We start from the raw sequence: 10872 nt of genomic DNA, 5'->3' as shown, positions 1-10872 counted from the left end.
CACACAGAAACACACACACACAGACACACACACACTCACACACACACACATAGACACACACACAGACGCACACACTCTCACACACACACACACACACACACACACACACACACTCACAGAAACACACACACACACACATAGACACACACACAGACACACAGACGCACACACTCTCACACACACACACACACACACACACACACTCACACACACAGTGTTCAGCAGTTGTTCACTCCGGCAGGAAACTCTTCGTACGGATGTGTAGATGTTTAAATATTTAAATATTCAGATGTGTAGATGTGTGTATTTATAGTATATATATATATATATATATATATATATATATATATATATATATATATATATATATATATATATATATATATATATATATATATATATATAGTATATATATAGTATATATGTATTTGTTGCCACAGACTGAAGGTGAAAGCGAACAGGTGAACAGAAACACATTTAAAGACGTCTGCACAGTTTGTTCCACCTGCGGCCGGAGGAAGTTTCTCCCAGCTCACCTTTAACACCTGGACGTACAGAAATAATCCTGAACGGTGAGTTTCCGGTGGTGGTATTACGGGTCAGGGACTTTGCTTTGTGTTCGGACTCTGAAATAAATTATACGATTTTAATTTCAGTTAAATCTTAATAGAAAAATGAAGATCCTAAACGAAGGGATGGTCTTTACCTCTTGCATATAATCAATTAAAATACCTTAATCCATTCATTACCCCGTTAAATCCCATCATCATACCGTATTGATCCATCGCTAATGGGTAAATTAATGAGATTTTAATAAATAAATTCAGTTTCACAACAAAGTGCCGACAGCGGTGCGGGGCTCTTATTTTGGAGGTCTGTCGGTCGGTCAGACCGGATGTTTCCGTGGAGCTGGTGTGCTAACGGCTAACAGCTAGTTAACTGTGATAAAGTCCCTCCGCGTCCCGCTGCCGGCCCGACAGACAGCGGACCCGAGCGGACGGCGACCCTCGGCTTCGTCTCATGTTGCTGCTCGAGTGAAGACGCTTCTGGAAGCTGCTCGTGCACGCGCACAGTCTCCATGGCTACGGAAGAGTTCTACGAGGTGACGCGAGCTAATGCTAACATGCTAACGGTAGCTAACGGCAGAGTTAACTTTATAAAGTTTACGAGCTGGAGGTGCCGAACAGCAGAAAAGTGAAATAAACTGGTCAGTTAGCAGCTCGTTGACTCGTTAAAGCGAGCCGGAGTCCGTCAGCTGGAGGTTTTAGGCCCAGATAAAAACTACAGGCTGAGTTAGCTTGTGTAGCTAGCCAGTTAGCTCCGCGTCCGTTAGCGCAGCGTTAGCGCAGGATGCTGAGAGTCAACATGTCTGTCACAGTTTGCGACTCGCTGATGAAACTCAAGTTTCAGAATGAAGAGAAACTTTGATGAAACTTCGCAGACTCTAATCTCTGCCGAGAGCTCACGAGTATTAATATTGTGCAAATATATTTATGTTATAACGTGTAATTAGGATGCGAATGTTAACATATACGCCAAAGTAACGCTTTACCCAACTACTTCCACTCAGTTAACTGATCAGTTGATCGATATATCTCTTAAGTTTTCATGAAATAAAATAAAAACTTGTTGCCTGTTTCAGCGTTGCTAACCGGTTTCCTCCTGCAGGTGGAGAGGATCGTGGATAAGAGGAAGAATAAGAAGGGGAAGGTGGAGTACCTGGTCAGGTGGAGAGGTTACGGTTCAGAGGGGGACACCTGGGAGCCTGAGAGTCACCTGTCCAGCTGTATGATCTACGTCCACGAGTTCAACCGGCAGTACTCTGAGCGACAGAGAGACAACACGTTACTGCGCTCCACCCGCAGCTCTCCCAGCCTCCACTGCAGCCCCGCCCACAGGCCGCCCTGCAGGCCGCTGCCCGCCGCCGCTCGCAGCGACATCAGCAGAGGTTTAACTGGAGACTGCGATCAGGTGAAACCTGCTCTCGGCCCGGGTCACCCGCCCCCCGCCGGACTGACCCGCCCGGCCTCCGTCAGCTCCCAGCAGCCCCCGTTGCCCGGCAGGTTCAGCAGCGGTCTGATGTCGGCGACTCTGGCCGGCTCGGCACGCCGCAGCGTGGACCTGTCCAAGACCGGCATCAAGATCCTGGTTCCTAAGAGTCCGATGAACAGCCGTCTGGACTCGGAGGAGTCTCCCAGTGAGGCGGCTCACAGTCTGGAGGCCGGAGCTCAGGAGGCCCACCTGGTCCCACCTGAGGTCGCCCTGCTGGAGAAACCTGCAGGAGTCCAGCTGGGGCCCGGAGAGGAGAGGGCCCGCATGGGGACCAGACCCCGCAGCCAAAACCCCCTGCCCCCACCCCGAGTACCCATCACACCTGCTGCCATGCGCTCCCTCGGTGGCACAGGTAAGGTCAAAGGTCATACAGGAAGTTTATGTGCTGAACACTTTCAAAGCCAGCGGTTTTAAAGGAATGTAAACCTGTAACCTCCTCCTGCATGAAGCCCTGCAGGTGGCAGGAGTCCACGGCGAGCACAGGTTACATTTGAAAATGACTTCATGTTGTACCGCGAGACGGGGGACGAACAGATGTTAATCAGAAAAGTGAACTGTAGGATCAGTTAAAGACGTTTGCCTCCCGTCGATTGATTCTTCTCTACCAGCTTATATTCTGATGATGTGAGTTCTTCATTCTGTCTCCTCCAGGTAACTCGGCGTTGATGGAGGCTGTCGCTGCCAACGGGATGTCAGGTGTGCAGAGTGCTGTTGCCGGGGCGACCAGTGCGACAGGGAAACGTCGCCTGGAGGAACGTTCTGCTTTCGACAAACGTCTGAGGTTCAGTGTTCGACAAACGGAGAGCGCTTACCGTTACCGCGACATCGTGGTGAAGAAACAAGACGGCTTCACCCACATCCTGCTGTCGACCAAGAGCTCAGAGAACAACACGCTCAACCCAGAGGTGAGGCCACGCCCCACAGGTTAGACCCCCCCCAAATAAACACTGAACCCTGAGGCCACGCCCCCACAGGTTAGACCCCCCCCAAATAAACACTGAACCCTGAGGCCACGCCCCCACAGGTTAGACCCCCCCCAAATAAACACTGAACCCTGAGGCCACGCCCCCACAGGTTAGACCCCCCCCAAATAAACACTGAACCCTGAGGCCACGCCCCCACAGGTTAGACCACACCACCAGACACACCTGACATGGTGTTGATACTGGACTGTTGTAATAGATACTGATGTCCACAGCCACGCTGTCACTCTTCCCCCTCGTCAGGTGATGAAGGAGATCCAGAGCGCCATGGCGACAGCAGCGTCAGATGACAGTAAGCTGGTGTTACTCGGCGCTGTTGGCAGCGTCTTCTGCTGCGGTCTCGACTTCCTGTATTTCATCAGACGGCTGACGGACGACAGGAAGAAGGAGAGCATCAAGATGGCCGAAACCATCAGGTAACGCCCGCTGGAGAAGCAAGGTTGCACCTTGTTCATGGCAGCCCCGTCTGATGTCACCAGTTAGTACGTGCAGTCAGTAGGCGTTGATCTCTGACCTCTGTCTCCTCTCCCTCAGGACCTTCGTCAACACCTTCATCCAGTTCAGGAAGCCGATCGTGGCAGCGGTGAATGGGCCGGCGCTCGGCCTCGGCGCCGCCATCCTTCCGCTCTGCGACGTGGTCTGGGCCAATGAGAAGGCCTGGTTCCAGACGCCATACACGTCCTACGGCCAGACGCCCGACGCCTGTTCGTCCTTCACCTTCCCCCGCATCATGGGCCTCGCCTCGGTTAGTCCACCCGTTAAAACTCTACGTTCCGTCCTGTTCCAGGCCAAGTTAAAGCGTTCTGTTCTGTTCCAGGCCAAGTTAAAGCGTTCTGTTCCGTCCTGTTCCAGGCCAAGTTAAAGCGATCCGTCCTGTTCCAGGCCACGTTAAAGCGATCCGTCCTGTTCCAGGCCAAGTTAAAGCGATCCGTCCTGTTCCAGGCCAAGTTAAATCCGCCCTGTTCCAGGCCAAGTTAAAGCGTTCTGTCCTGGCCAGGCCGTTAAAGCGTTCTGTCCTGTTCCAGGCCAAGTTAAAGTTCTGTTCCGTCCTGTTCCAGGCCAAGTTAAAGCGTTCTGTTCCGTCCTGTTCCAGGCCAAGTTAAAGCGTTCTGTTCCGTCCTGTTCCAGGCCAAGTTAAAGCGTTCTGTTCCGTCCTGTTCCAGGCCAAGTTAAAGCGTTCTTCTGTCCTGTTCCAGGCCAAGTTAAAGCGTTCTGTTCCAGGGCCGCGTTAAAGCGTTCTGTCCTGTTCCAGGCCACGTTAAAGCGTTCTGTTCTGTCCTGTTCCAGGCCAAGTTAAAGCGTTCTGTCCTGTTCCAGGCCACGTTAAAGCGTTCTGTTCCAGGCCAAGTTAAAGCGTTCTGTCTGTTCCAGGCCACGTTAAAGCGTTCTGTCCTGTTCCAGGCCACGTTAAAGCGTTCTGTCCTGTTCCAGGCCAAGTTAAAGCGTTCTGTCCTGTTCCAGGCCACGTTAAAGCGTTCTGTCCTGTTCCAGGCCACGTTAAAGCGTTCTGTCCTGTTCCAGGCCACGTTAAAGCGTTCTGTCCTGTTCCAGGCCACGTTAAAGCGTTCTGTCCTGTTCCAGGCCACGTTAAAGCGCTCTGTCCTGTTCCAGGCCACGTTAAAGCGTTCTGTCCTGTTCCAGGCCACGTTAAAGCGTTCTGTTCCAGGCCACGTTAAAGCGTTCTGTCCTGTTCCAGGCCAAGTTAAAAGCGTTCTGTTCCAGGCCAAGTTAAAGCGTTCTGTCCTGTTCCAGGCTACGTTAAAGCGTTCGTTCTGTTCCAGGCCACGTTAAAGTTAAAGCGTTCTGTTCCAGGCCAAGTTAAAGCGTTCTGTTCTGTTCCAGGCCACGTTAAAGCGTTCTGTTCCAGGCTAAGTTAAAGCGTTCTGTTCCAGGCCAAGTTAAAGCGTTCTGTCCTGTTCCAGGCCAAGTTAAAGCGTTCTGTCCTGTTCCAGGCCACGTTAAAGCGTTCTGTCCTGTTCCAGGCCACGTTAAAGCGTTCTGTCCTGTTCCAGGCCACGTTAAAGCGTTCTGTCCTGTTCCAGGCCACGTTAAAGCGTTCTGTTCCAGGCCAAGTTAAAGCGTTCTGTTCCAGGCCACGTTAAAGCGTTCTGTCCTGTTCCAGGCCACGTTAAAGCGTTCTGTTCCAGGCCAAGTTAAAGCGTTCTGTTCCAGGCCACGTTAAAGCGTTCTGTCCTGTTCCAGGCCACGTTAAAGCGTTCTGTCCTGTTCCAGGCCAAGTTAAAGCGTTCTGTCCTGTTCCAGGCCACGTTAAAAGTTCTGTTCTGTTCCAGGCCAAGTTAAAGCGTTCTGTTCCAGGCCACGTTAAAGCGTTCTGTCCTGTTCCAGGCCACGTTAAAGCGTTCTGTCCTGTTCCAGGCCAAGTTAAAGCGTTCTGTCCTGTTCCAGGCCACGTTAAAGCGTTCTGTCCTGTTCCAGGCCACGTTAAAGCGTTCTGTCCTGTTCCAGGCCACGTTAAAGCGTTCTGTTCCAGGCCACGTTAAAGCGTTCTGTCCTGTTCCAGGCCAAGTTAAAGCGTTCTGTTCCAGGCCAAGTTAAAGCGTTCTGTCCTGTTCCAGGCTAAGTTAAAGCGTTCTGTTCTGTTCCAGGCTAAGTTAAAGCGTTCTGTTCCAGGCTAAGTTAAAGCGTTCTGTTCCAGGCCAAGTTAAAGCGTTCTGTCCTGTTCCAGGCCAAGTTAAAGCGTCCTGTTCCAGGCCAAGTTAAAGCGTTCTGTCCTGTTCCAGGCCAAGTTAAAGCGTTCTGTTCCTGTTAAAGCGTTCTGTTCCAGGCCCTGTTAAAAGCGTTCTAAAGCTGTTCTGTTCCAGGCCAAGTTAAAGCGTTCTGTTCCAGGCCAAGTTAAAGCGTTCTGTTCCAGGCCAAGTTAAAGCGTTCTGTTCCAGGCCAAGTTAAAGCGTTCTGTCCTGTTCTGTTCCAGGCCAAGTTAAAGCGTTCTGTCCTGTCCTGTTCCAGGCCAAGTTAAAGCGTTCTGTTCCGTTCTGTTCCAGGCCACGTTAAAGCGTTCTGTCCTGTTCCAGGCCAAGTTAAAGCGTTCTGTTCCAGGCCAAGTTAAAGCGTTCTGTCCTGTTCCAGGCCAAGTTAAAGCGTTCTGTCCTGTTCCAGGCCAAGTTAAAGCGTCCTGTTCCAGGCCAAGTTAAAGCGTTTTGTCCTGTTCCAGGCCAAGTTAAAGCGTCCTGTTCCAGGCCAAGTTAAAGCGTTCTGTCCTGTTCCAGGCCACGTTAAAGCGTTCTGTTCCAGGCCACGTTAAAGCGTTCTGTTCCAGGCCAAGTTAAAGCGTTCTGTCCTGTTCCAGGCCAAGTTAAAGCGTTCTGTTCCAGGCCACGTTAAAGCGTTCTGTCCTGTTCCAGGCCACGTTAAAGTGTTCTGTCCTGTTCCAGGCCAAGTTAAAGCGTTCTGTCCTGTTCCAGGCCAAGTTAAAGCGTTCTGTTCCAGGCCAAGTTAAAGCGTTCTGTCCTGTTCCAGGCCAAGTTAAAGCGTCCTGTTCCAGGCCAAGTTAAAGCGTTCTGTCCTGTTCCAGGCCAAGTTAAAGCGTTCTGTCCTGTTCCAGGCCAAGTTAAAGCGTTCTGTCCTGTTCCAGGCCAAGTTAAAGCGTTCTGTTCCAGGCCAAGTTAAAGCGTTCTGTCCTGTTCCAGGCCAAGTTAAAGCGATCTGTTCCGTCCTGTTCCAGGCCAAGTTAAAGCGTTCTGTCCTGTTCCAGGCCAAGTTAAAGCGATCTGTTCCGTCCTGTTCCAGGCCAAGTTAAAGCGTTCTGTTCCAGGCCAAGTTAAAGCGTTCTGTTCTGTTCCAGGCCAAGTTAAAGCGTTCCGTCCTGTTCCAGGCCAAGTTAAAGCGTTCTGTCCTGTTCTGTTCCAGGCCAAGTTAAAGCGTTCTGTTCCGTCCTGTTCCAGGCCAAGTTAAAGCGTTCTGTCCTGTTCTGTTCCAGGCCAAGTTAAAGCGTTCTGTTCTGTTCTGTTCCAGGCCAAGTTAAAGCGTTCTGTCCTGTTCTGTTCCAGGCCAAGTTAAAGCGTTCTGTTCCGTCCTGTTCCAGGCCAAGTTAAAGCGTTCTGTCCTGTTCTGTTCCAGGCCAAGTTAAAGCGTTCTGTCCTGTTCTGTTCCAGCGCTCTGTTCTGTTAAAGCGTTAAAGCGTTCCGTTCTGTTCCAGGCCAAGTTAAAGCGTTCTGTCCTGTTCTGTTCCAGGCTAAGTTAAAGCGTTCTGTTCCGTTCTGTTCCAGGCCAAGTTAAAGCGTTCTGTTCCAGGCCAAGTTAAAGCGTTCTGTTCTGTTCCAGGCCAAGTTAAAGCGTTCTGTTCGGTCCTGTTCCAGGCCAAGTTAAAGCGATCTGTTCCGTCCTGTTCCAGGCCACGTTAAAGCGTTCTGTTCCAGGCCACGTTAAAGCGTTCTGTTCTGTTCCAGGCTAACGAGCTGCTGCTGAGTGGCAGGAAGCTGACGGCTCAGGAGGCGTGTTCTAAAGGTTTGGTGTCTCAGGTTCTCTGGCCAGGAACCTTCACACAGGAAGTGATGCTGCGAATCAAAGAGCTGGTGACGGTCAACTCACTGGTCAGTCAAACACACATACAGTTATGGTTACATGTTTTTAATGTCAGTCAATCGTTTATCACCTGTTGTCTGTCACCATCTGTGGCGATGACGGTTCCGCTTACTTCCACGTCCTGTAGGTTCTGCGGGAGTCTAAAGCCCTGATGAGGAACACCAGCCGCAGTGCTCTGGAGCAAGCTAACGAGCGTGAGTGTGAAGCCCTGAAGAGAGTTTGGGGCTCGTCGCAGGGAACCGACTCCATCCTGCAGTATCTGCAGAGGAGAACCGAGCTCTGCTAGAAACTGGACTTAAACCAGGACCTGAACCAGGAATAGGAGCAGGACTGTTCCCCTGACTCAGCAGCTCTGAGCAGCAGTGACTCAGCAGATTCTGAGCTGGACAGGAAACACTGAACGTTTCTTCCTTTTGTTATAAACATTTAAGTTATACTTTCAGCAGAACGTTGATTTCATAAACAGTCTGACTTTCAGACTGACATTTCTTTAAATCCTCTTGTTCCCCCTCTCCTCCACAGTCAGATCGGTGAACTGTTATCTCACCTGGGGTTCCACAGGGTTCCTCCCTGGGTCCTCTGTTGTTCAGCTTTACATGCTTCCTTTGGGTGATAACATCAGGAAACATGGGACTGATTATCATAGATTTACAAGTGACGTAGGTTTGTTTTCATGACTGTTGAACCTGCCAGACCAAACTGAGGGCATGTGATGTTTTAAAAAGAACCTGAAAAGACCTTCTCAGGGTTTAAATAGCTCATTAAATCAGACTGACTTACTGTGTGTTTTTATATAGTAACTACTCAGTGACGACGACTTCTTTTGATAAAGAGAATTACCTGTTTTAAGTTAGGCTAGCAGTTTCCCACTGCTTTCAGTCTCTGTGCTAAGCTAGGCTAACAGTCCTTGAACTCGTGTCTGTACTGGACACACAGATTTAACTTCTGACTGACAGAGAACCAGAGGATTTAAATGGAGGTGACCTCTGACCTTCTCCCAGAATTCCCTCTGATGAATTTCTACATGAAGGAATAAACAGGAAGTGGAGGCTGAGCAGAAACGGGACGTGGTCTTGGTGGACTTGGTTCATGTGCTTAAAGCGAGGAGATGATCAGACGATGTTTCACAGATGAAGTCTACACCTGCAGCTTGCAGCTCCTCGGTCGGTGTAAGTTACGGTGTAATGAACCGTGCAGCCTGCAGGAGGCGCTGAGGACTCTGAGTTCAGTCGTATAAAATTACATCTGTGTGATCGTGCAGAAGTTTGACTGAGATGAATGGGTAACTAGACACCTGAGAGGTGAGACGACTGACTGAGGTGCTGCAGTGTGTGGGCGTGGCCTGTCAGTCATGTGATCATGTGTCCAGGTGAGCAGACTGAACTGTGATCCAGGATCTGAGCAGGAAAAAGTTTCTCACATGTAAAATTAAAGACTCCCACATTTCAGTAAATCGTCTACTTGTTCTGTTTATTTCATGTTTAACATCCTTAAAGTCCGACTGAAATTAAATTGTATTCTTTTAATCTGCTACATCAACATATCTGTAACTCACTTCCTGTGTGCTCCTTTGAGGAAAAAATCAAACCAAAAGGGAGAAATGTGTATTTCTTTGTTTCGTGATGGCGCCCCCTAGTTTTGCATTAATTCGACTGAATACCGTTGTGTCGTCTACAAAGATGGAGACCGTACTTCGTTACAGCCGACCTCATGTTGCAGTAACGTGAGTCGGTCTGCAGGCCGATCAGCTGCTGCACTCTGCACAGCGTGTAGACCTGCTAACGTACCGCTAACGTGTAGCTGCAGACTTTTTCTTCCTGTTAATAACAAACTATCCACAATACATCTGACAACATGTGATGTCAGTGAGACTGAGGTGGATTTTGTTTCCGTCGGACAGCGCCGGGCTAGTTGTTCCCCGGTTGTGTGTTTATTTTAAGTTATGAGGGAAAAAACGATGAAAAGAAACAGAATATTTATTGTTTTCAGATCAGAAATGAAAACGAGCTCCGTGTCCTAAAACAACATGATCCGTACAAAACACAAGGTCACGTAATAACTGAATGCCAGCGGTTCCCAACCTGAGGGTCGCTGCCCCGCAAAGAGTCACAAGATCAGTCTGAGGTCACGAGAAGGTTAACAGGAAGCAGAAACGTTGTGTTTACCTGAACGTCTGCTTCAGATCGAAATCAAGCAAAATAATATTTTGGAAATTTGTTTTTTTCAACTCAAATGAAATTTTTCTTCTAAAATATTTGAGTTTGAGGCGTTTGAATCCAGACTGACCTGAAACAGGTTTATACAGCTAAACAGAACCGGTCCAAAGAGTTAAAGAGCTCAAGTAACGGCGCTGAAACCGCCAGCTGATGACGTCACGGCGGACAGGTGTCGTGTGCTCCCGTAGCCAGGTGTAGGTGGTAGGTGTGGTCGGGCAGCATCAGCAGACTGTAGAAGTTCTCTCCTCCTCTCAGGACTCCGTGTTCGCTGCCCCCCCACGACACCGGACTGTCAACAAAACCATGAACCGTCAGCGACGCCCAGGACTCCAACCGGGGCTGCTCCAGGTAACGCCTGCAGGACAGGTGAGGACAGGATTCAGGTTTACAGAGGACATGTGGAGTCACTCAGCAGCGTGGACAGAATGGAGCACTGAATAAATACAGTCTCTCTGACGTCCATCACTGAAATCTTCACCGTGCTCGCTGGTTCTCTAACGCTTCGATCTGTCGGCTGCTTTAATGCCACTTTGACCACAGGTGAACCAAAACAGGTAAACTCCGGGTTCACAGCGAAAACACCCTAAATAACATCGAGTCACGAGGTTCTGATAGCTGCTGTCATTCTGGATCTGGTTCCTAGTTTAAAGCTCCGCGGCCGCAGGTCTGATACGGTCCCAGCAGGTCTGATACGGTCCCAGCAGGTCTGATACGGTCCCTGTGAACCCTGATCTCAGATCGTCTAAATAAACTCACGTGAACACGCTGCTGTTAACGGACGGACGGAAAACGCGGAGGGGAATAAAAACAGGACAGATTTATCAACTAGGAGGCGACTTCGTGCAAGAACCCGTCCCGCCAGGCTTCCAGTTCTGCGCTTGTGGCCGAACCACAGTGGTTCGGACCAATCGGCGCGCTCTGAAGAGCCACCGGCAGCTGCGGGCGGGGTTTAGGTGCGACGACGGCGAGAAGCGACGCGACTGTTTGGAAACGACCACGGAGCTCCTGAAGACGTGCGCGCAGACGCTGCCGGAGCTTCGGCTTCGGCTGCTACGACGTCGTACGATCTGACTGGTTGG

The 10872-nt window shown here is 50.1% G+C and overlaps 2 protein-coding genes across 6 annotated transcripts in view; one reads left to right on the top strand and one right to left on the bottom strand.

The window, feature by feature from the left end:
* Positions 1-843: 843 nt before the first annotated feature.
* Positions 844-9030, top strand: cdyl (chromodomain protein, Y-like). Of its 4 annotated transcripts, none has more exons than XM_044219588.1 (7): positions 844-1132; positions 1669-2404; positions 2704-2957; positions 3279-3451; positions 3570-3822; positions 3888-3977; positions 4094-4177. In XM_044219588.1, the coding sequence occupies exons 1-7, from the start codon at positions 1079-1081 to the stop codon at positions 4136-4138; spliced, it is 1605 nt and encodes a 534-aa protein (XP_044075523.1). In that variant the 5' UTR covers positions 844-1078; the 3' UTR covers positions 4139-4177. The 4 variants fall into 4 exon arrangements, with proteins under 4 accessions (XP_044075523.1, XP_044075524.1, XP_044075521.1 ...); XM_044219589.1 differs by having other exon boundaries at positions 3570-3828; positions 3894-3977; XM_044219586.1 differs by lacking the exons at positions 3888-3977; positions 4094-4177 and adding exons at positions 7442-7585; positions 7705-9030 and having other exon boundaries at positions 850-1132; positions 3570-3780.
* A 505-nt stretch (positions 9031-9535) lies between these two features.
* rpp40 (ribonuclease P/MRP 40 subunit) overlaps positions 9536-10872 on the bottom strand; it is a 9319-nt gene continuing 7982 nt past the window's right edge. For both annotated transcript variants that reach the window (XM_044219641.1, XM_044219640.1), the window contains exon 8: positions 9536-10148. In XM_044219641.1, the coding sequence (XP_044075576.1) occupies positions 9950-10148 (199 nt within the window). In that variant the 3' untranslated portion in view covers positions 9536-9949. The remainder of the gene's footprint in view (positions 10149-10872) is intronic.

The sequence above is a fragment of the Siniperca chuatsi genome, linkage group LG13, assembly GCF_020085105.1.
Source record: "Siniperca chuatsi isolate FFG_IHB_CAS linkage group LG13, ASM2008510v1, whole genome shotgun sequence".
Lineage (NCBI taxonomy): Eukaryota > Metazoa > Chordata > Actinopteri > Centrarchiformes > Sinipercidae > Siniperca > Siniperca chuatsi.
The sequence above is the reverse complement of the archived record's forward strand: the minus strand, read 5'-3'. Positions and strand labels throughout refer to the sequence as shown.

What these genes read in the sequence shown, in the direction of transcription:
- cdyl (XM_044219586.1), top strand. Translation starts at nt 1,079, where the DNA reads ATGGCTACGGAAGAGTTCTACGAGGTGACGCGAGCTAATGCTAACATG. An exon ending in ACAACACGCTCAACCCAGAG is followed by an intron (nt 2,958 to 3,278) that starts GTGAGGCCACGC and finishes CCCCCTCGTCAG; the next exon opens with GTGATGAAGGAGATCCAGAG. An exon ending in GCATCATGGGCCTCGCCTCG is followed by an intron (nt 3,781 to 7,441) that starts GTTAGTCCACCC and finishes GTTCTGTTCCAG; the next exon opens with GCTAACGAGCTGCTGCTGAG.